The sequence below is a fragment of the Cryptomeria japonica genome, chromosome 6 (genome assembly GCF_030272615.1).
Source record: "Cryptomeria japonica chromosome 6, Sugi_1.0, whole genome shotgun sequence".
Classification (NCBI taxonomy): Eukaryota; Viridiplantae; Streptophyta; class Pinopsida; order Cupressales; family Cupressaceae; genus Cryptomeria; species Cryptomeria japonica.
The window spans coordinates 566,481,341-566,506,790 of NC_081410.1; the positions used below are offsets into that span (position 1 = coordinate 566,481,341).

Consider the following 25,450-nt stretch of genomic DNA (forward strand, 5'->3'; position numbering starts at 1 on the left):
GCCTCTAAATGGTGCATCTTGCACAAATGAAATATTATGCTCTATAGATCACAATACATAGATCTACATGTTGTGTCCAACCAAGGTCGATTTTCCACATCACAATGAGAAGGATTTGTACAACGGAACAAGCAAATTTTTCACCAAGGTTTCTGCATAGGAAAATCTCTGGTTTTTGTATGATTGTGCTGCTACATTATATGCGACATGAAAAGGAGAAAAATGATACCATACAACCTGTACAACACCTTTCTTAGAGGAATTTGATAATAATGGATAGAACAAATGCCTTTCTGAGGCTCATTGCAACTAAGAAATACTACTCCATTTGTTAGATTAAAGAAACTACTGCTGATTTCTTTTCTTCATAAGTTTTGAGCTTTCTAAAAGATGCAAAAAACCCTTATTATTAATGAACCTGAATTTTTCATGTGGTCGGTAGGAAAAATAAATGGCACCAACTGGTTATCAACCATGCACTTACTTCTCTGATGATAAATGATTGCATGCAAGATCTACAATTGTAACTGGAAAAGAATAGACAACAAAACTTCAATAGAGACAACACAACTTCGTGTAGAGATACTACATGATAAATGATAAATGATAAATGATAAATGATGTCATACACACATCTTTAATAGAGACAACACAACTTCATGTAGAGATACTACATGCCTTTAGATTTTAATTTGTAGCCATTGATTAAGAAAATAGACAGACTTTCTGCACATAGGTTGGACTCAATGAAAATAATTCTTTCATGCAGATTTATATGTGAGATGGTTCAAAGAACACACACAATATAGAGTAAAATCAAGTTGCATACATAAAATTAACCAGACTTCCAATCTAACTAAATTTAATTCTGACACTATGCTAGAATTATTAGGATCTACTAGATAGAATATTGATACTAGTTGGTGCATATTAGACTATCATGTATGTCTTATAAGTTAACCAAATAAAAATTGATACAGAAATGGAATATGTGGATAAAGGAAAATATACCACTGATATGTAAAATTACAATAGATTAACATATATATAATTTTAATGAGATCAACTACCTCCTAGAATTGTGGTAATGTAGTCTAAGAATAGACATGTAATTCATCTAAGACTAGTGACACACAAAATTATAGTTGTAAGAAAGAAATGAAACGTGCATAAGCAATCTTATCCCCTTAAAAGATTATCTAGAAGATGGAGTAATCTACACTAACAAACTAGACTCGGAACCTTTACAAAAAGTATTTACCAAAAATAAAAATATTATAATGTTATGATTATCTTACTAACGAAAAAGGAAAAATAAAAGAACATCCACTCACAAGAGCTCCTTATAAGTATGCTCAATATAAATAACCTTTATGTAGCAATCAACTCTAGACAAACCATATAACGAGTACACAGGTATTTCATGGTAATAGGTACCCAATTTATGTTACTTATCAACTATATTACATTTGTATTCATGGGCTCATTCCTAGTTGTGATCACATTATTATCTTTTAGATCTTCCTTTTAAAGATTCAGATATTTCCTTGAAGTACAATTGCAAAAGTATTCCTAAAGAAATACAAGAAATTTTTAAAGATGTTGGTCAGAAAAAACAATGAATCTAAATATTCTTCTATCTCCATGTATTCATCCATCTTTATTACATTCAATAATTTGTTAATTATTTTAGCTTCAACAAATGATTTAGGGCTTGAATCTTATGTAGAGTGGATGGTTTTGATTCATTTTCCTACAACATGGAAATTTCTATACAAAGTCCATTCCTTTTCTTCTTTTCTACTTCATATAACAAATGAGAGAAACTCTCAAATGAAATCAAATCTAAGTGCATTGAGATGCACATTTGATCTCACACATTCATCATTCGGAACCAACACTTGATCTTGTACCATTGAAAAATATTCAATTTCAAAGAACCTGGGAGCCTAAGGGAACTAGAGTAGCAAGTTATCTATTAAAATATATTAATTCATTGAGATATGTTAAAATAAATATTTTAATTTCAAAATCTTTTAGATTATAACAATTAATAGGAGGAAAGGTTGTTGGAATCCAAATTTGAGTTGGATCACTCAAGATAACTTCGAGGGGATAGAATGAGGTGTAAATTAAAAAGAAACAAGGGTAAAAAAAAATTAGCTATTCTTTTGTGAATAATATATCTTCCTTTGTAATGGCATGTACAAGTTCCTCTTAAGAGATATCAAGCTAGAAAAACTCCCCAATGCTACTCATCAAACCTAAAATAGGGAAAGGATCTCCAACATCAATAGGTAATGTAGTCACTAGTGTGCTAGAGATCTCCCTTCCACGTTTAGGATTCTTTACAAACATATTCACTAAAAAAAACACTAGTCCATATAGTGTGGCTTCTTATTAGGTATAAGTCACTCAAACTGGATCTCTTAAATGCATAGCAATATTCCTTTGATTTCTTCTTCATGTCTCTATTTCCAAAGATAACTCCATACTATATCTTCCTCTCATTTTCTTCCAAGGAATGCTTTAGCTTATGTAATTTAGTAATAAACAAATTGATTTGTCCAAACCATCTCTCTTACAAAGACAATCTATTTATTCCACTCCAAAATATCCATTAGCCCCTTATTCTCAGAAAAAATGACCAGATATATTTGATATTTCTTTATTTCATCTATGACTTGATTTAAATTTTATACTTCAACAAGTATCTTAAATTTAGTGTTGCTAATGTTTATGTCCCCTTTGTCGGCATATTGCATCAGAATAAGTTGCATATAATAGTTTGTTGGTTGCATACCATAGTTATAGAGCTAGTTGATCAGTTTTAAAACTATTTGTATTGCCATGAGTTTTTGCAATCCGATTGTATAGTCATTTGAGGCCAAGAACTGTTCCAGGGAGGTGAGATTGCCTCATTGTATGCTATTGGTTAAAGTATTAAATGGATACATAAGGAGTTGGTGAGTTCGCCTCATTGTGAGATTGCCTCTTCTATCTTACAGACTATTCATTGCATGAGAAGCACCCTTTTTGTCACCCTGAACAAAAGTGGGAACTTGGCATTATTTGTCCCTTCAAGGAGCAAGCAGGCGATATTTCTTGTGAGTGCACTTGGTGTATTCACATTTGGTTGGAGATCATACAATACTTGAGGAGGCATCAAACACACTTTGAGGTGATGTGGATGTTCAAAGGAAAAGTGTCTCGAGTGCACACATTTTGTTGGTGATTTGTACAATAGAGGAGGGATTGTTTGCATAGCACTATAGGAAGCATTATATACACTCAGAGGTGTGGAATTTCAAAGGATGGTTTCTCATTTGCAACACTATTGGAGGTATTACACACACTCAAACGAGATATGGAATTTCAGAGGAAATGTGTCTCATTATGCATGGAGGGTGGGAACGTTTTATGTTATCTCATGTTGTGTGAATGGTTGGAAGTTTTATAGTCAAGAGATCGACCAATGCAATCAGTTTGATGTTTCCTAGGTGAGCAAGGAAGATTGGTTAAGGTGCTTCATCAAAGTCTCCAGAAGGATTGTGTTAAACCTCGCAATCTTCCACTTTTGTTCAAACTAATTTAATAAGGGGAGAATAGTGGTGTATTGCATTTGAATAACTTGCATACAACAGTTTGTTTGTTACGTATGACAATTCAGGAGTTAGTTGACCAATTTTAATAGTATTTGTATTGCCTATAAAAAACCTTACATTGCAAATTTGATTTTATTTGAATTCTTGATCAATAGTATTAATTTCTAATTTTGGATTTTCTCCTTTTGTGCTCTCACTCGTAACATTTATTTATTGTAAATTTATCCTTAGAATTCTATTAAGAACTCTTGATACAAAAATATTACACATGACAAATAGATAGGATTTTTTGTTTGTGAAAAATGGTAGGGACATTGATAATAGGTATATAGTTGATGTATGTGACAATAGAGTAAAGGAAATTACATATAGAATCCAATGATTACTATGATGCACAAACCTCTTAAATCTTACAAATCAAGGGTGAGAAAACCCCATAAACTTTGTAGGATCATAACTTCAAGTTGATAGGCTATAATAAAATACTTAAACAGAGTAAATAACCATGAATCCTCACCAAAAATTATTTAATAGATTCTAGATTCATGATCAAGTATAATTTCTTGGTAAGATTGAAAGGATTAAAAATGAAAATGGTTGATATTACACCAACCTTAACTAGAATCTAGGATGAGTCTTGCCAAACATATTCAAAATTAAAAATTGAGAGGTCTAAAGGTCTTGACAATAGCCAATGCACTACACATGACCAAAAACATTGGAAAGACGTGTAGGTGTGTGACATTGTCTATAAGTCAACTCACAAGATTATAAAATGGCTTCTTTAAAACAAAATGATGAGCTCTCACTCGTCCCTTGATAGAGGTAAATGGAAAGATGAATAGAAGATAGAAATAAAACATTACCTATGAGGATCATAATCCAAGAGAATAAAATTATTTTATGGAGCTAGGTTTTATACAAATGATCTATTTAGATGGATCCTAACTAGTGGAATGTAGATGAAAAGAAGGAATAAAGGAAAGTAGACCAAAAGAAAGTAGATGATAAAAAAAAAAGAGAAAGTGTTTCAATCACTAGAGTGAATAGACTCAACAATAACACAATAGGTTAAAAAGAAATCACACATTTTTATTAACTATAAAGAGATTCACGAGAAAAAGAGATACAATTTTCCTAAGGGTTGAAACTAAAAGGAATGGTAAGGTTTCCACCAAAAATATCCAATAATCCTCGTTAGCTCATTGTACATTATCAAATAGCTAACCCTCATAATAATTGGCCCTTCTCCACTAAAATAAATGCATATATAACATTTGCATCAACCCTTTAATGGTAAAATGGTAGGTCAATAATATTTTTATAATATGAAAGGGTTTTTTTATTTTTATTTTCCATCATTATAATTCAGAAATAAATAAGACTCCTCGATATCTTTAATTTGATATTGTATTGACAAAGCTTGTTCTATTGTTGTAGAGAAAACAAACAAAGATATATGACGAGTTTAACATCGTTTCTTTAAATTAATTATTTACTAAATTTAAAAAATAAATATAACAATAACAAAAATTTGATCATTATTTAACATTTAATAATCTATTTGTCCAAACTTTTAAAAATATCTTTTAAAAGCACCTTGCACTCAACACATTTTCTCATACATTTATTTACATTTTAATTAGAAACGAATAAGACTCCCCATCATCTTTAATTAAATATTTGCGCTTCCATATTATTCCATAGATTACTGCAAGGACAGCAAGCAAAGGTACATGGGAATTCGTGTTTATTTACACTGTTTGACTGAGAATAAATGAGTGGCAGATGGCTGCGATGGCGTAAGCAAATTATTCGCGATGTTTACACAACAAATTGAATAGCAATAAAAAATACTGTAAACAGATATATCTTAAATATCAGTTACAAGCCTGAAGTATAAGCGACTCCTGTAGCTAGAATCCATGAGGTCCCAGAGATTAATTGAGCAACTGTGAACTTGGCGGCTTCAGTGGCACTGCTGATCACATGAAACCCAGGCCAATTCACACGTTTTGACGTTCCTGCGCCACCTCCGGTGTTGCTGTATTCCCCGTAGTATAACGTGCTGAGAGCGAAATTGCCGTCCCATTCCAACCAACCAGCAGGGTCTATGTGATCGCCCAGAGTGGATTGCATAAACACAGTGCGAGAGTATTCCCTCCACGGCCTCCCCAGGTATGTCTTGATGGATCCTTTCACAGCTTCGAGATCAGAAGACGCTGACACTACGCAATTCTGGACGGAAATTCCGGTGTTTTCATTAGGATCTGTTCTTGCCTGGGCAGTGATTGTGTTGATCTGGTTGCTCATGGGACGTCGGGCGATGATATTGCTGTTCTGGATGACGACCGCAGCGTTGCCGAAGATGAAATCCACGGTGCCGTAGATATCCACTTCGCGGTAGAATTGGCGGAGGGAGTAGACATACAAAGTGTCTTGGTAGCCTTTGATGCTGCACCGGTACACGGCCGACTGGTCAGACCCCACTCGAAGTGCCACGGCCTGGTGCTTCTCCGCCCCTGCCGTGTTCTCGAACGTCATATCTCTTGCCACGAATCCATTGCCAGAAACAGCTGCAAGTGCACACAAAAACACACAAATACAAAATCAATCACAAAATTCATTTGGGCGAATTCTAAACTACTATCTCCTGGTTTTGAAGTCTTACCCACAGTTGCAGTTTTGAAGGTAGTGACGCCGTCTTGGACGCTCTTGCTTCCAGTCACAACAGTTTTATCCTTGCCGTCTCCCACCAACATCAAATTGGTTATCTTGTTGGATATGTCGATGTTCTCCTTGTAAGTTCCCGCCTTAATGTAGATGATATATCTCTTGCTGCTCTGCTCAGGCACAGCGTTGATTGCTTCGGCGATTGTTCGGTAATTGCCGGAACCGTCTTGGGCTACCACAGCATTCGCTTGGCTGGCCGGGCTTGAGGCCTGCAATAGCTTGCGATCTCCCGCTGACAGCCATTCGGGAAATCCATCTTTACTTTCACGGCCACGGTGGGAATGGAAATCTCCGTTGCTTAAAGATAGCAGGCGGCGGTTGTTAATGGTCGTGGGAGCCAAAGTGGAGAGCATGAACATGGAGAGCGAGTTGCTCACTAATTCTGACAAATTAACGGCTCTGGACGACAGGAGAGCCCTGATGGGATTGGTGGCACGCAAATTGAGATCACGAAATCCGTTCAAGCAGGTTTCCTGGTTTGTCAGAGCTGCACTCAACCAAATGGGGGAGTCTGTGTCTAAGGACCCGTTGTTCGAACAGACGTTGAGACGATCGATGGTATCTTCGAAGAGCTCCAAACAATCTTGCCAGGCCGCGCGCTCTCTTTCATTCATCACATTGTTTTGGAGAGTGAGGGCGAACTCGTGGGCTTTCTGAGCCCTTTGCAAGCTCACTTGAAAAGCGAAGTTAGTGAGATCGTCAAGCTTGGCGGTCTGATAAGCAGGATAGGAAGCCATGGACGAGATACATCGCTCGGGATAACGGGCTTTGCTACACGCCGAGCTCGCCACTTTGGAGACCGTTCTCCAAGCATGACGATGATGATGAGCGTTGTAGTTTGAGCCCACAGAAGCACTGACTGCCACAAACACGAGTGCGGCCACAACGAGAATTGACGTCAGAGCAACTACCACGCCTCTGCTTTTCGAATTTTCTGCTTTCTCTTCATCAACTCTGGCATAACCAATCTTCATTTTTGTTAAGCCAATGCTTCTGTTGTTTCACAGGCGAGGACAGAATTCGAATTGTAAGAAAGCAAGCTTAAAGCTTCCTGGGAGAAATGTAATGGATGGTTTGAATCTCCAATGTGCCAAGCGTCGCACCTTATAGGATGGGATTCCGTGAGATAGTTGTAATCTACCGGGAATTGGACAATCAGTATCGAAACGATAACTCCGGTGGTGCCATGAAATTCTTATTCTCTTTTACGTAGCCAATTGCTTGTCGTAGATTTCCTTTTTCTCTTTTACTTCAATCTAAACTCTATTATTGTCAAATACAGCAGCTACGAGAACCAAGTATTCGACAGAATCTCGTGCCGCATAAAATTAAGAGTAGCATTCAGCGTTGATTTCTCATTGCGTTTGCACTGCATCATCGCCTACTTGGATTGAAAAAGCCTACAACAAGTTTGCAATATAGCTATATTCCATCAAGTAATTCGTACAAGACTCTCTGTAATCAAGTTGACCATAGGTTAAGCATGTTAGCAGCCAGTTTAAAATCATGCTTTCCTTATACCATAATTTGCCCTAATTATGTCATGGAAGGGCTTATCGATCAGAAAGTTCTTTCCTTAAACAGTTATTTTCCTTATAAAGTTATTGGTCAGCGCACGACTGCGTATACAGTTTTTTTCGTCAGCATAAATTAGGAAAGCAAAAATGTGTTGAACACTATAGACGAAATTCCTTTGACAGTTCACACTTCTGGATTCTGTTTACTTTTTCATCTCTATCGATTAGGTTGAATAGTATGAGGGAAATTTCCTCGACTGCGTTAGAAACACAAATTCTATTTGATCGTATTTCTTAAATAGCTCTTCTTATCATAAAGCCACAGCTGAGATGTACAGTTATGTGAATCTATAAATCAGACGACTTCAACCATTTGAATGATTCATAAATCAAGATAAGATTCTTCAACTTCGACTATTTGATTCATAAATAAGATAAGATTTCAGTTACGTTAGATGTATCAGGTTTTGGATGATTCAAATCATAACAGTTTATTAAGTGGAAAATTGGCTATGTCTTGGAAGAATTATTATTACATATGGAAAAAATCTAATAGATGGGTTGAAGTTAAATTAAAAAGAAAAATTGTCTTTCAATTTAAGAGCAATTTAAGAGTAAGTAGTCTCAATGGGGAAGACATCATTTTATGAATAAAGAAAAGGAATGGTTTGTTATTGCCGCAATCATTTTGATCATTTTGAACGTGAACGTTTCAAGAAGAAGAAATATATAACAAATCCTTCCGCCTATCGGTTGCTTGTTGCACCACAAAACCGTGCGGCTGCTAGTTCGATTCGTATTTAATAGTCTCAAGTTATATACGTCAGAAAAAACTTGTTGTACTAACTTGTTCATTAGTAATATGTATGTGACTCAAGAGCGTAACATCGTATTTAATGATAATGGATTTCAATAGAGTACACTTGGATAAAGACTTGGCATAGAAAAAATGACAAAGGAATGATCGTATTTTAAGAATCTTATGAAAAATAAAATTAAGAATGAGGATAAGATTAAAGACCAATATTTGACTAGATTGCTTGTGGGTTTAACTCAAATGAAAGCAGAAAATTATCATTTCAAACTCTTAGGATGATCATAATTAAATATTTAATTTATTAAGTAGATAAATGAAAATAAGAAGTTTCTAAATAAAAGATAAATTTAACTTGCGAGAAGATAATTATGAATTATTTAATTAATTTAATAGATTTATCAATGAGGAAGTTGCTAAGTTTGCCTTTATATACTCAACAATGATATGGAGTAGTAAAAATGATGCATAGGACACGTCAAGAAAACATTAAATAAATGATTAAGGCATGCAATGATTAAGACAAATAATGATGAGAATAAATTAATATAATAACTTATTTGATTAATAGAAAGTTTAACTAAAACCTTATAAAGGATATCTTCTCGAAGAACCACAGTGGAAAAAGAAACCACCACCTAAGAATATGATATTTTTTGGGAAATAATCATATAAACATATTTAAAAAGAGAAAATAAGGAAATTTGATGATAAGGGTTCAAAATGCATCCTTTTTTCATATAGTAAATCTAATGATTATATGATCTTAACGAGAAAAGAATTTATATGTAGAGATGTCTTTTTTAAGAGTCTAACATTCTAATTTTTCATCATATTGATCTAATAGAATACAAAAATAATAGTGATACATAATCATATTTACCCCAAAAGTTTGAGATAAAACAATACAATATTAACGAATCAATAAAAGAACAAGAAGGATTGGATTATCCAAATTCAATATCATTATCTAGTACACTAATATAATGAGAAAGGAAAACGCCCATCAAATCATCAGGCTACAAGTTTAGTTATGCATTAATAATATTTTTTCTACATGTGCTCATGAATTAATCTTTTCTAAGGAACAAATAATAAAGAAAAATGATAAAGTGCTATTGATCAAGAGATGGATTTAACTCATCAAAATAAAGATATTTTTTCTCCATGTTCCCATGAATTAATTTTTGCTAAGGAAGAAATAATAAAAGAAAAATGGTAAAGTGCTATTGATCAAGAGATGGATTTAATTCATCAAAATAATACACAAGAAATGGTATCATTATTTTTTGGTAAAGAAGATGTCAATTATAAATGGGTACCCAAAATTATCATAATCTTAACATGTCCTTATTTTTTATTTAATTATATTATAAACTAGCAAAACAAAAGAAATTCAAAATATGCATTGAAGTTCTTGTAATATTAAATTTAAGGTTATCTTTCTAGTGTTGTTATTCCCAATGAATCGTGTTATTGAATATCACATAAATCTTGTTTTCTCTTTTGTAGTTCTATAACTTTTGTGCAGTGTAAATAATGTGTGGTTGTGACACAAATATCTTGGATGCTATAATTTGCATGCATTAACAGTCTAGATATGGAGTAATTTTCATTTACATTTATTAGAGAGTTGTTGTAAATGGTAAAATGAACACTATTCTTTTAGCTTTAAAGTTGCATCCAGTTCAGGTTAATTTTGTTTCTCTTAAGTTATCTTAATTTCAATTAAGTTCTTTTAAGGAAAAGATTGGGACATGCCCTTGAATGGGGTAAGGCAGTTGTTATATGTTAATTTAATGTTTCAAGGTTGGGAAAATATATATAATAGATTACTTTACCATGTTTCAATAGCTATGATTATGTGTTAATTTAATCTTTTATAGACATGACTCCAAAGCTGTTAATATTGATTATTAATATTCACAACTAATAAAATGTATTGTATAAATTTAAAAAATAATAAATCATGAGATTTGTATTGGCCTACCAATAAAATATGATCTCATCATAATTATTTATTTATGAAAATTGCAAAGAGAAGTGATGCCTCCTCCAACACGTCCTCCAAATTTGAAGGAGAAGAATGAGTAGACAATTTGAAAAGTCCTAAAATGAAACCATCCTAGAACCACAAATTTGAAAAACCAAATATTTCCAATTGTTTCGAAGTTTTGGAATCTATGTGAACTATCAACTTTGATGTAGCGGGAGATAGGAGAATCATGAGTAGATCCACAAACCCATTAAGAGGAACTGAATTACTCCTCACACTGGATGAAGGAGTCAAAGGAACATATGGATTATTGTCATCATCAATGGAGTGATCAAAGGTAAACACCTTGGACTGATGATTAGCACTACCAACTACAAAAACCTTTCATGTGGGATGACCAATGAACACCGAATGTGGAGTGAACTCAATTGTGTAGCCTTGTTGTGTAATCTGATATACTGATAGAAGATTATGAGTGATGTTAGGAATTCAATAAACATTAACTATTGAACCTGTACTTAAGCCATTATTACCAACAATAGCAACGTGAACAAGCTGATTGTTTGCAATCAAGAGTCTACCTTGAAGTGGTTCTCCAGGAAAACATGGAATCATGGAATCAACTTGATAGATGAAGTGAATTAAAGCTCCTGAATTAATAATCCATCCAACATACCTAGGTGCATGAGTGATGATTCACCAAGACATGGTCCTCAAAATAAGAATAAAATGAACTAGAAGAAGGAATATAAACTTGATTCTCCTTGATTAATTTATTTCACTCATGAATTTACACCTTCGTGTAACAATTGTATTCAGCATGCCCCTCTTTCTTACAAAAGCCACATGTGGGTCTTTCCTTCTTATAACAATTTTGTTCACTTTGCGCGAGTTTCTTACAAAAGGTACACGTGGATAACAATAGCTTTAGGAGAGCCATGGGCTAGACGAAGTGGTTTGAGATTTGCCCCTTTTTGTTATTTGAGCTTCTCAGTTCCATGCACTATTTCGTACACACAAAAACTTACTCCACGTGACCAATAGAAACGTCTTCTATTTGCACAATCCACTAACGAAAAATTGGTAGGTTAACGAAAATGAAAAGCAATTCTAAATTGTGTAGAATTCACTCCAAGTTCTCTGGAATGAATCTACATAAAAATAGAACATAAACTACTTTGAAATGGATGTTTGAATATACGGTAACAACTCTTTTTGGAAAAACTTTGGTTGAATTAGTTGCATGGATGGTCTACCATTTTATTTATTTGAATTACAATTGAAGGAGATGTGAATTCCGGATATATGCCCCTTACGTTATCTATATTCATCAACGACTAATGACAATTAATGTTTAGTCAAAACTATACAAAACGACTATAAATGTTTGACTCGAGTAACTATCCGGTCATGAAAAGCAGCATGGACAAAGCCCGTAGTACGAACAGTCTTATACAAAACGCTTTAAATGATATTAATAAGAAGAAGAATATCCAGCAAATGTCTCGTGCAAAATTACAATCGCTGTGAAAATTCAACGTTGAATGCTGTTGTCTTCCTCTTCAAAATTTTAGGCGGCATACGAATTCGACATCCTCCCAGCTGTTGAGTTTGACAACGGGAGAGTGGAGGTTGAAGATAAAATAGAGAAGAAAATCTAGATGAAGTGAGAGTAACCAATCAATAGTTTTAAGGGAATAAGAAAGCATCAGAGTTATCTTGTCGAAAGGTTTATCAAAGATTGATTATCTAATTCTCGATCGATCGATCGGTAATTGCCCTTGGAACTCTTGTATTACTTATTACTCAACTTTCTATGGGTTACCCTGCTATCTCTTTGGCCGTGGCCCCCACTCGAAAACCACTCTTCTTTATGATACTACACAACCTCCAAAGAACCCCAAGACAAAGCACAAAAGCCAACTAACATAAGGAGTTAAAAAAAAAAACCTAAAAGACAATATGATTGAACAAACCTTCTACCATAGTTAAACCAATTGGAGGTGTGAAACGAACAACTAGTCTATCCAAAAAACAAGACCAAAACCACAATAAAGCATGTACGACCACAACCAAAACTTAACCAACTCAACTTGCACAATAAACTGATATTCAACGACATGCCATTATGAGACAAGAATGACTTTACCAAATCAACACCAAAAATTCACCAATCAGAGTAAACACTCAAATGAATCTACTTGCACTTTAAATCATCCATGTTAAGGAATCATAACAATCACTCAAAATATACTTAAAATCCAATGTCAACTAATTGTAGCTATTTCAATAACTGACTCTTTCATGATGATAAAATCCACATTAAGGAATAACACATCAAAAGGGTCCAAGTAAACATACACCCCAAATAACTTTGCTCAATACTTGATTTTAAACCACACACCTTAAAGGAATAACAACAACTCGTAGCCTAATTAAGCCATCATTTATAAACAAATATATAATCATTTCAATTTAAGCCAATTTGTCTATAACAAATACCATTTGAATTCGAATTTCAAATTACTGACAATAACATTTAAAATACTTTTGAAAACTAAGTTCAATATTTAAATCAAAATAATCTTTTCCAAATTAAAATCATTTCGACTAACAAAAATTGATGGTTATTCCTATAGCCTTTGTTTTCACAAAATCATTTACTATTATATCCAATCAAATTTAACATTCTCTTCATTTACCTAATTTAAAATACATAGTATAAATATATATTTATATATTCAATACTAAACTGATATTTCTTTTAAAAACCGAATTTCCTCTATCACCATTTTCCGAATAAAAATTAGAAATTATAAATATATATTTAAATTGAATTAAAAACAATATAAAATAGTACCCATTGCACAGGAAATAACATTTACTATGATTTTTTTTTCACTGAGTTTTTTTTTTTTACACAAAAAAACTCATGGCAACAATGCATTTCCAGCACATGTATTCAACTACTCAATTGGCCCTAACGCTAGGAGAACGGATCCAGTTCAATCCACAAATGATATTTTCATATATAATATCATTAATCCACATAATAATTTCATATTTAAAACATCAGATTCACATTTTTTTTAAAGTCTAAGGAGACCAATAACCAAGTTTTGGAGGCCATCCACCATTGATGGACCTCCAAAAACTCAAAAAATTAAAACTTCCCAAATCAAAAAATCCTTAAACCCCATTGGTTGATGGGTGAACAACATCACACTTTTGAAGTAAAATTCACTTTCCCCAAAGCAACTCTCATTTTAAAAATTGAAATATACAAATTCATATCTAAACTAAAATCCAATTTTCAAGTTGGAGAAAGGTTCTAAATCCATTTGCTATCCATTTGCAACAAAAATTATACACTTTCATACAGAATCAAGGGATAAAATCAAATAAAACTCACCTTCAAGTTGAAGAATTTCAAAATGAAACATGGAGCCAAAGACTCTGAAAGAACTCATGAAAATTGAGTAGCAACAAGAGTTTTTCCACTCAAATCCAACAAGCTCCTACCCACAAAATCTCTTCAAGCAAATCCTTCCCAATAAAAAATTCAAAAATCCATTGTAGGGTTGGAAATCTCCAAATTTTGGAAAATAATACTAATTGTTCAAATATGCATAACACACATTTTATTCCACCATATGGTAATAAATAAATACTCTAATTTTGCTAGCTTAATAGAATTTGATTTATCAAATTACAAAAAAAATGTTCTTTTTTTTTAAAACAATTACTCAAGCCAAATATAATTGAACTTTCACTAATAATTCATCATTCACTCTAACTTAGACAATTAAAAAATATTTTATTAACTAATTAACCACAAAAATGATTCTAATATAATTTATTCTTAATTGCCTTTAATCAACACAACACATATTAAATTCCCCTTAACTACTCAAGAAGAGAATAATTAAACACACAAAACTCATAACACTTAACACTCAACTGAATCCAAAATAGAACATGACACACATACCAATGTTGGAAAAGTGGCCTACTTGGCAAATCAACAAGGCAAACAAAATATTGACGATGCTCACAATTGAGCAAGGCTAGGGTTAACATTAGGACCTTAGAACTACCTCCTCTACTTCCATTAGGTTAATTAAGTACACTCAGACCTGTGGAACCAAGTGGAGATGATTCCTCATACCTACACGGTACTTGTACCTATAATTTCCTGCATCACCGAACCACGTATACATATATACACAAACACAATAAACACACTTGTGAAGGAGAATCATGACGTTCCCTGTCTCACCAAAGTGAGTCAAGGAAAATCATCTACTCGCACCCCATACACTTTCACACAACATGACAACATATACATAAATCAACTTTCACATAACGTAAATCTGTTAGTCCATCATTAGTAACACATAAATAAACTTAACATTTTATAATTTATAAAGTACAATGTAGAAGCAAAGTTTACAACTACTCAGCAATAAGAAATATTGTATATTCAATATCTATTCTTCAATGTAAAATAACACATAATCATATGCACCTGGTCACATTGCAAAGCAGAACAACAGAATAACACACCACAATCACAATAAATCAACCATCCATGTAAGCTACATAAAAGTAAACCTTGGTCAAAGAGGTCAAAAAGATCTGAACAGGGTAGGGGTACTACATTCTCTCGCACTAGCGTTCAACTTACTCCTGGAAGTCGTAAGGGTAGGATGAAAAACAAGGACATCTAAGTCATCACACTCACATATCATAACCCAAAATCATAACTCAACTTAAGGAGAACTGCAATCCATAAAATCAATATAATAATGTATGGAAATCAACATCCGAGTCATCTAACTTAACAAAAAGATTTCCCTCCTTTACGAAATCAATTAGTTAACATTGAACAATCTTCCTTTTATGTTCCTTAATTACAAAAATCAATGCATTAAAAGAATTACAACAAGATTCATTATCTCGAATTACCTAGATTATACATACTAACACCTTATTCAGCTTCTAGGAACTACTATCCTAACTTACATTCATACAAGAAAAGATCTTCTATAGGAATCCTTATCCAAAAATATTCATATCATATTGTATAAAGCATAATAACTTAGTCTATCCAATCATGGAAACATTTATTTTACATCAATAAGCATCATAAAATGATATTTACATGTCTACTGCAACATCCTAATTATAGACACTTCTCTGCATTCCCAGGTTAAGCATAACATGCTCTCAAATTGAACTTTAAAATTCAGTCATAACTAATATTGCACACTACCTCTAAGGTACATAATGCATACAAAGTAAGGGAATAAAGGTTTAGGGTGTAAACTCACGTCAATAACAACATCAAAACATCATTCTAGATACAAGATACAACCTCATACAAAAGAAGAAATGAATATATAATTACCTACATTCAACCATCTAAGGTCTACTTGATTCAATTAGAACTCTTGTAGGATTTTCAAACACTCAATGAGCCATAAGTCTACAGATATTTAATAATTATCTAAAGCTACCACATTATTTACTAGGTCCAATTCACACGTCTTTCTACTACATTTTATAATTCAAACGATTTCAAAAAATTTCATCAAAGAAAAAAAACTAATTTCCTTAACTAATCTTGTTATTTAATTAGTTACCTCATTATGCCTAGAATAACTCTCTGTGGTGTTCTCCCTTAACCCACTATAAGAGGTTCAAGTGAATGTGATAGATATAACACTTAACACATAGCTAGGGCCAACTATTACAAACATTCAAAATGCCCGACGTCATCCAAATGATGATCGCCAAATATGATGATAAATAAGAAAAATGCCAGAAATTTTGACAATCAACAAAATCGAAAACATGACAAGTATCAAATTTAAATAAAAAAGGAACAAGAGTTTAGTGGCCATTTTGCCATAAGAAATTTTAAAAGAAAATGCTAGCCCCTTAGCCACAAAACACAAGTTAAAAGACAGTCAAAACAATGTCGCAATAAAACAAAAATAACACGGAACAAAGTGACCATTTTTAGCCACATCATAGGGAGTAACCACTACACTACTTCCAAGATCACACGTCCTGAGTGTGTTAGAGAATGAACCATAGACACTAAGGCTATTAGTCTAACTACTATACTTTAATACCATGCAATCTTAGTTCACAAGTGTCACCTTCCCAACATTATCGTTTATCCATATTACTAAAATTCATAAATCGAATAAGATAAGGAAGTAACATCTTTTCTATATTTTCACTAACCCAACACAACAATCTTGTAGTTCTTAACAATTACACAGAGGTTTTACGAAGCTAAGAATTCTATTTCCAAATAAAATGAAATCACAAAATATCAATTTCCTATTCTCGACACAAATTCTATATGTAGTGATAAGATTTTATCTTAATCAATACTTTTTTTTTCCCCCTTCATGATTTATCAATCATCTAAGCTACATGGATTACCTATAAAATCTATGCAAAAAGTATTCCATTTACTTACTTACTCGACATTATGCACTCATAGGCAAAACAACCCACTTTGGTTCTCAATGCAGAATGAAACAGACACTCCTTAATACATGCCTCTAAATATTCATTGCAACCAATCAATCAGTGAAAACTTTAGTTGCTAATATTCGCCAATTGGTTATTTTTTGAAATTTGGGAATCAAAATTGGCTAATAATTTTAACTTTTATGGTGACCCAAATCGCCACATTTCTACAAATTTTTATTTTAATCTTATTTAAATCGCTAGAGAATATATTTTATTAATTTTTTTAACTTAAAGATTTGCCACAATATTTGATACATGATTGGATCATATTCACCAACATTTAATAATTTATTGTAGAAATCCAAATTAATTCACCAATAATATATCATAATTATTAGTTACTTTAGGGTTATATCAACATTATATTAACAATCTCTTGTTTCCACCATTGATTTAAAATATAATCTAATGACTTTCATTGTATTCCATGAGGTAAAATGTACCTATAAGTTGTAACGCTTGTGGGGTTTGAAATTGCTTTTGAATTGTTGACTTGAATGAAAACCAATGGTCTAAAAGCAATTTTTAGCCCCATGAGTATTACAAATTATTTGTAAATTTTATCTCACAAAATAGAAAGAGGGCTATTAGATTATTTTATGTTAATGGTAGAAACCAAAAATAGTATAGTCTAACTCTTAAACTCATTAATGATTTCAACCTTGATGCCTTTATTTTTTTTATAAAAGATTATTTTTAAATAAAAGGAAATGAAATATTAATTAATGCATACAATGATTATTTTCCAAGATTCGCCAATATTTTCTACCAAAAAAAATTGATATAAACAAATTTGCCAATAAAATTTATTTTTTTTATAAAAAGAAAGATTTACCAATAAACATTATTATTATTATTAGAAAAAAATTAATATTCACCAAGATTTTATACAATTTTTTGAGGGGGGGTTTATTAAAGTTATCACCACAATCAATTATTTCTGTTTAAGTTTTAATTACATCATTTAATAGCATTTCTTTTAATCTTCATAACTAGATAAAGAGAGAAGAGAGATAATTTTTGATAGTCAATCACTCCACACATATGCACGTAATCTACAAGTTCACACAAGTAAGACTAAATTTCTCCCTATATGCCTATCATCCTTATTGTACTATTTTTCATTTCATTTCTGATATAAAAGAATATAATTTGTCTTATCATGATATTTCCTTACATTAATGATGCCACTAATGTCTTAGTCTCCAAATGAGAATAATAAAATTCCAATCTTTCCTTACATGTAAACTTCAAGCAAAACACTCATTACTCTTAATTGATAAAAACACATCATTAACTATGACTATTCATTGAATGTCAAAACATGAGGAGGAGAAGGAAAATTGAAATTACCATTTATCTAATATGTGGTTATGTAGGCACATCAAACATGTTCTACATTTACACATTCTATTTATACATAGTCAATTCAATATGCCCACTGCAATTGCATTATTGTACTATTCTTACAAGTCATTATCCAAGTTGATCATATAAAACACACAATGAGATCCTTAATAAAAACACATCCAATTCCCTCCTATACCACTACACATAATCCTTTACCCATCAAAGATATCTTCTAACATTCAAGTACACACCAACCTCTCCAAGATATCTTCTAACCCTAAAGGAAACTACTAAAAACACTCGAAAAGAGTGCAAATCATTTTTTTTTAATAAGAACACACTAATGTATAAGACATACATTGCAATAGAAGTTGCACTAGCAAAAAAACTTAAAACAAAATCTTAAAAGGTTTCCAATGAAGATTACTCGATTAATCCAATGAACATTAAGGTGCATTAATCCAATTAACAATGAGATTGATTAAACCTACTCATGATAGAATGATTAAATTCCACAAGAGATTAAACTAAGCATGAATGAATATATTCATCTGTCATTTGTTATATTACATCGCTAAATCTACATTCATCATAATCCATATTACTGCATTTAAATTAATAACTTCATACATACAATTAATATTAATATCACCTAAATTACATTATACAATTTGACCATAATACTGTTCATACATCCAAAATTAAAAGGAACCAGATGAACACATACACCATACAACACCAATTGATATCGAAGTTCACCCCTAATGGGCTACATCTTCGGGTCCGCTTCAAGTGCAAGACCCTTCTAATAAATAAAAGACAAAAAATACATAAAGTTTACATCAATTACAACCTGCCATGAAGGCGTACATAAAAAAATGATACAACCAACCACATAAGGGTGCAAGATATACATGAATGATCCGAGAAGAACAAAAGGATCCATTTGAAACATGGAATGGAGTAAATACAAAAATAACAACTAGATCACCTGCAAAGCTAATGCATCACAAGAAGGCATGAACAAAATACACAATGGAAAGTGGCACTACCACCCGACCATGTGGCCCAAAAAGGAACCACCCCTCCGTGCTACGAGATAGAACTAAGGCCCTCAAGCAAGCCATAACAAAGAATCACATGGTCTCACATGTACATCAAGCACTCACCCAAGACATAAGCATATAAGCATGACTCTCACAAGAGTGCTCCAAGTAAAGCCAACACATGACTATACACTAGTGAACATAAGGTAGGAGTGTCATCGCATAGCTGGTATGGGTTACCCTGGCAAGCCTCCATAGGCCCCGACCCCAATCCTGGGTTACCCTAGTAGACTCTCCTAAACCTCCGGCGCCCATCCATGTCTCCTGTGAACCCAACAAACCTTTCATGAGGACAAGGTAGTTGGTTTGCCATTCCAGGCCTTCCCATTGCATCTTGAGTCTGTACTAGCACTCAACCAAGAGAGGGGCACAATTTATCTTGATTAATGTTTGTAAAACCCAACCCCCCATTTTTTAATTAAGTTATCACTTATTACTCAACTTTCGATGGGTTACCCTACTACCTCTTTGGCCACGGCCCCCACTCGATAGCCACTCTTCTTTATGACACTACACAACCTCCAGTGAACCCCAAGGCAAAACACAAAAACCAATTAACATTAGGAGTTCAAAAAAACAAAACTGAAGGATAATATGATTAAACAAACCTTCTACCATGGTTAAACCAATTGGAGGTGTGAAATGAACAACTGGTCTACCCAAAAAAAAGACCAAAACCCAAATAAAGCATGTATGACAACAACCAAAACTTCACCAAATCAACATGCACAATAAACCGATATTCAACATGTCATCATTGCACAAGAATGACTTTACCAAATCAACGCCCAAAATTAACCAATCAAAGTAAACACTCAAACAAATCTATTTGCACTCTAAATCATCCATGTTAAGGAATCATAACAATCACTCAAAATATACTTAAAATCTAATGTCAACTAACTGCAGCTATTTCAATAACTAACTCTTTCATGATAATAAAATCCACATTAAGGAATAACACATCAAAAAGGTCAAAGTAAAAATACACCCCAAATAACTTTTCTCAATACTTGTTTTTAAACCACACACACCTTAAAGGAATAAAAACAACTCATAGCCTAATTAAACCATCATTTATAAAATAAATATATAATCATTCCAGTTTAAGACAATTTGGCTATAACAAATACCATTTGAATTTGAATTTCAAATTAATGACAATAACATTTAAAATACTTTTGAAAACTAAATTCAATATTTATATCAAAATAATATTTTCCAAATTAAAATCATTTTGACTAACAAAAATTGATGGTTATTACTATACCCTTTGTTTTCACAAAATCATTTACTATTATATCCAATCAAATTTAACATTCTCGTCATATTGCTTATGTTGTAAGGGTTGTTTATAGTAACCCTTTTAGAGACTTTGATTTAGTGCCTTCATCAATATTCCTCCTCGTTTACCTATGAAACTCCAAATTGACTATATCAATGAATCTCCTAACTGTAGAACCCGCAAAATTTGCACAACATGAGACAACATAAAGTGTTTCCAACATCCTTGTACAATGAGATACCTTTCCTCTGAAAGTGCACATTTCCTCTGAGTGTGCCTACTACCTTATCTAGTCTGCACATAAGACATCTTTCCAATGAAAGTCCACATTTGAACTTCAATTGTGTCTAATGCCTTGTGCAATGCTATGGAAACAATCCCTCCTTTAGTAGGTACAAATCACCATCAAACATGAATACACCAAGTGTACCCACAAGAAAACCTATCCCCCATTTCTCCTTGAAGGGACACATAATGTCAAGCCCCTTCTTTTCTTCAAGGACACACATGGAAAAGAATGTGCTTCTCCTGTTTTTTGTAGGGTCAAAAATAGAAAATAATATGCTTCTCATGCATGAATCACCCCTAAGAAAGAAGATAACTCCGGATGATATGTCCTCTGCCTCCATTACCTCTAACCTCTAATATGACTTGTTTAAAAAAAGGTATTCCTCATCTTTTTTTGTTCACCACCTTCAATGTAGTGGTTTCGTCTTCAATCCTTCAAGTGAAGTGCTCAAGTTGAATAACCATAAAAAAATGTTTTGTTTTAGAAAAGCAACATTTAGGGTCTACCTCAAATAATGAAGTTGCAAAATATTTATTGTCTTCAGATGAACAGGTAAATGAACACATGCATCATAAAAGATGAAAGCCAGCCCATAAAAAATGAGGTCATGCTGAAAATAGAAAACCTCACACAAAGGGTCTCGCTTGCCAAACAAATTGTCATGTTAGTAGATTAAAATGACTTTCAACACAATCTATATCAACATAATTTATCCTACTAAGGAAATATGGCAATCCCTCCAAATCTGTAGATGAAAAGACAGGACAAAGCAATATCGTCACAGTAGAAAAGACAAAATGAGGCCTCTAAATGGTGCATCTTGCACAAATGAAATATTATGCTCTATAGATCACAATATATAGATCTGCATGTTGTGTCCAACCAAGATCGATTTTCCATATCACAATGAGAAGGATTTGTACAATGGAACAAGGAAATTTTTCACCAAGGTTTCTGCATAGGAAAATATTTGGTTTTTGTATCACTGTGTTGCTACATTATATGTGACATGAAAAGGAGAAAAATGACACCATACAAGGTACAACACCTTTCTTAGAGGAATTTGATAATAATGGATAGAACAAATGCCTTTCTTAGGCTCATTGCAACTAAGAAATACTACTCCATTTGTTAGATTAAAGAAACCACAACTGATTTCTTTTCTTCATAAGTTTTGAGCTTTCTAAAAGATGCAAAAAACCCTTATTATTAATGAACCAGAATTTTTCATGTGGTTGCTAGGAAAAAAAAATGGCACCAAGTGATAATCAACCATGCACTTACTTCTCTGATGATAAATGATTACATGCAGGATCTACAATTGTAACTGGAAAAAATAAAGCATGGCTTATTTTTCTCACATGTCATACACACATCTTCAATAGAGACAACACAACTTCATGTAGAGATACTACATGCCTTTAGATTTTAATTTGTAACCATTGATTAAGAAAATAGACAGACTTTTTGCACACGGGTTGGACTCAATGAAAATAATTCTTTCATGCAGATTTATATGCGAGATGGTTCAAAGAACACACACAATATAGAGTAAAAGCAAGTTGCATACGTAAAATTAACCAAACTTCTAATCAAACCAAATTCAATTATTACACAATGCTAGAATTATTAGGATCTACTAGATAGAATATTGATACTAGTTGGTGCATAAGAGACTATCATGTATATCTTATAAGTTAACCAAATAAAAATTGATACAGAAATGGAATATGTGGATAAAGAAAATATACCACTGAAATGTACAATTACAATAGATTAACATAAATATAATTTTAATGAGATCAACTACCTCCTAGAATAGTGGTAATGTAGTTTAAGAATAGACATGTAATTCATCTAAGACTAGTGACACACAAAATTACAGTTGTAAGAAAGAAATGAAACGTGCATAAGCAATCTTATCCCCTTAAGATTATCTAGAAGATGGAGTAATCTACACTAACAAACTAGACTCAGAACCTTTACAAAAAGTATTTACCAAAAATAAAATTATTATAATGTTATATTATCTTACTAACGAAAAAGGAAAAAGAAAAGAACATCCACTCACAAGAGCTCCTTATAAGTATGTGCAATATAAATAACCTTTATGTAGCAATCAACTCTAGACAAACCATATAACGAGTACACAGGTATTTCATGGTAATAGGTACCCAATTTATGTTACTTATCAACTATATTACATTTGTATTCATGGGCTCATTCCTAGTTGTGATCACATTATTATCTTTTAGATCTTCCTTTTAAAGATTCAGATATTTCCTTGAACTACAGTTGCAGAAGTATTCCTAAAGAAATACAATAAATATTTAAAGATGTTGGTCACAAAAAATGATGAATCTTAATATTCATCTATCTCCATGTATTCATCCATCTTTCTTATATTCAAGGATTCATTAATTCTTTTAGCTTCAACAAATGATTTAGGGCTTGAATCTTATGTAGAATGGATGGTATTGATTCATTTTCCTACAACGTGGAAATTTCTATACAAAGTCCATTCCTTTTCTTCTTTTCTACTTCATATAACAAATGAGAGAAACTCTCAAATGAAATCAAATCTAAGTGGATTGAGATGCACATTTGATCTCACACATTCATCATTCGGAACCAACACTTGATCTTGTACCATTGAAAAATATTCAATTTCAAAGAACCTGGGAGCCTAAGGGAACTAGAGTAGCAAGTTATGCATTAAAATATATTAATCCATTGAGATGTGTTAAAATAAATATTCTCCATTCAAACTCTTTTAGATAATAACAATGAATAGGAGGAAAGGTTGTTGGAATCAAAATTTGAGTTGGATCACTCAAGTTAACTTCGAGGAGATAGAATGAGGTGTACATTAAAAAGAAACAATGGTAAAAAAAAATTAACTATTCTTTTGTGAATAATATATCTTCCTTTGTAATGAAATGTACAAGTTCCCCTTAAGAGATATCAAGCTAGAAAAACTCCCCAATGCTACTCATCAAACCTATAAAAGGGAAAGGATCTCTAGCATCAATAGGTAATGTAGTCACTAGTGTGCTAGAGATCTCCCTTCCACGTTTAGATTCTTTACAAACATATAGAGTGGCTTCTTATTAGGTATAAGTGACTCAAATTGGATCTCTTAAATGCATAGCAATATTCCTTTGATTTCTTCTTCATGTCTCTATTTCCAAAGATAACTCCATACTATATCTTCCTCTCGTTTTCCTCCAAGGAATGCTTTAGCTTATGTAATTTAGTAATAAACAAACTAATTTCTCCAAAGCATCTCTCTTACAAAGACAATCTGATTATTCCACTCCAAAATTTCCATTAGCCTCTTATTCTCAGAAAAAAAATGACTAGATATATGTGATATTTCTTTATTTCATCTATGTCTTGATTTAAATTTTATACTTCAACAAGTATCTTAAATTTAGTGTTGCTAATGTATATGTCCTCTTTGTCGGCATATTGCATTAGAATAAGTTGCATATAATAGTTTGTTGGTTGCATACCATAGTTCTAGAGCTGGTTGATCGGTTTTAAAACTATTTGTATTGCCTATATAAAGGCTTGCATTGTAAATCCAATTGTATTTGAATTCAATCAATAGTATTAAGTTCTGTTTTTGGTTTTTATCCTGTTTTGCTCTCATTTGGATCAAAGCACTGCTAGTCCTTGTGCCAGCAAAGTGAATGGAAGGCGATTAGTCTGTTGTAGCAAAGATGTGAAATTGGCATTGTAAATATTACAAGCAAATGGAAATATTTTGAATTCAGAGAGAATGAGCGGAGGTTGACAATGATTAGTTTTCTTGCACAATAATTCCATTAATGTGAAGCACCTTTCCAAGGTAAGATGGAATCACTAATGTTTGTTTGATTCGCTGCATATGGAGGCCATAATATTCAGAAAGAAATCAACAAAAGGAAATACAAATTTTGGACGTGAAAGACAAAACATGTAAATTTTGGAGAGCGATAAGTAGATTATATACTTGATGAAGCTAATTCCAATGAATGACATTACCATTGAAATTTGAAGGGATACAAGTTGGTGGGGCCTTCATGTACAGACTTGAAGAAGGGCTCTCTTTCAGTATTTTGCATTAAGTATCACAAAGCTAAATTTTGACGAGAAATGGTAGAAAACAGCCATGAGTTTTTGCAATCCGATTGTATAGTCATTTGAGGCCAAGAACTA

The 25,450-nt window shown here is 32.7% G+C and overlaps 1 protein-coding gene across 1 annotated transcript; it reads right to left on the reverse strand.

Moving 5' to 3' along the window:
• Positions 1-5,331: 5,331 nt before the first annotated feature.
• Positions 5,332-7,404, reverse strand: LOC131049369 (pectinesterase-like). Its single transcript, XM_059207491.1, has 2 exons — positions 6,277-7,404; positions 5,332-6,181 (listed from the first exon to the last, which is right to left on the reverse strand). Exons 1-2 carry the CDS (start codon positions 7,310-7,312, stop codon positions 5,490-5,492), a joined length of 1,728 nt encoding a protein of 575 aa, XP_059063474.1. The 5' UTR covers positions 7,313-7,404; the 3' UTR covers positions 5,332-5,489.
• Between the last annotated feature and the right edge of the window lie 18,046 nt (positions 7,405-25,450).

What these genes read in the sequence shown, in the direction of transcription:
- LOC131049369 (XM_059207491.1), bottom strand. Translation starts at nt 7,312, where the DNA reads ATGAAGATTGGTTATGCCAGAGTTGATGAAGAGAAAGCAGAAAATTCG. An exon ending in CTTCAAAACTGCAACTGTGG is followed by an intron (nt 6,182 to 6,276) that starts GTAAGACTTCAA and finishes GTGCACTTGCAG; the next exon opens with CTGTTTCTGGCAATGGATTC.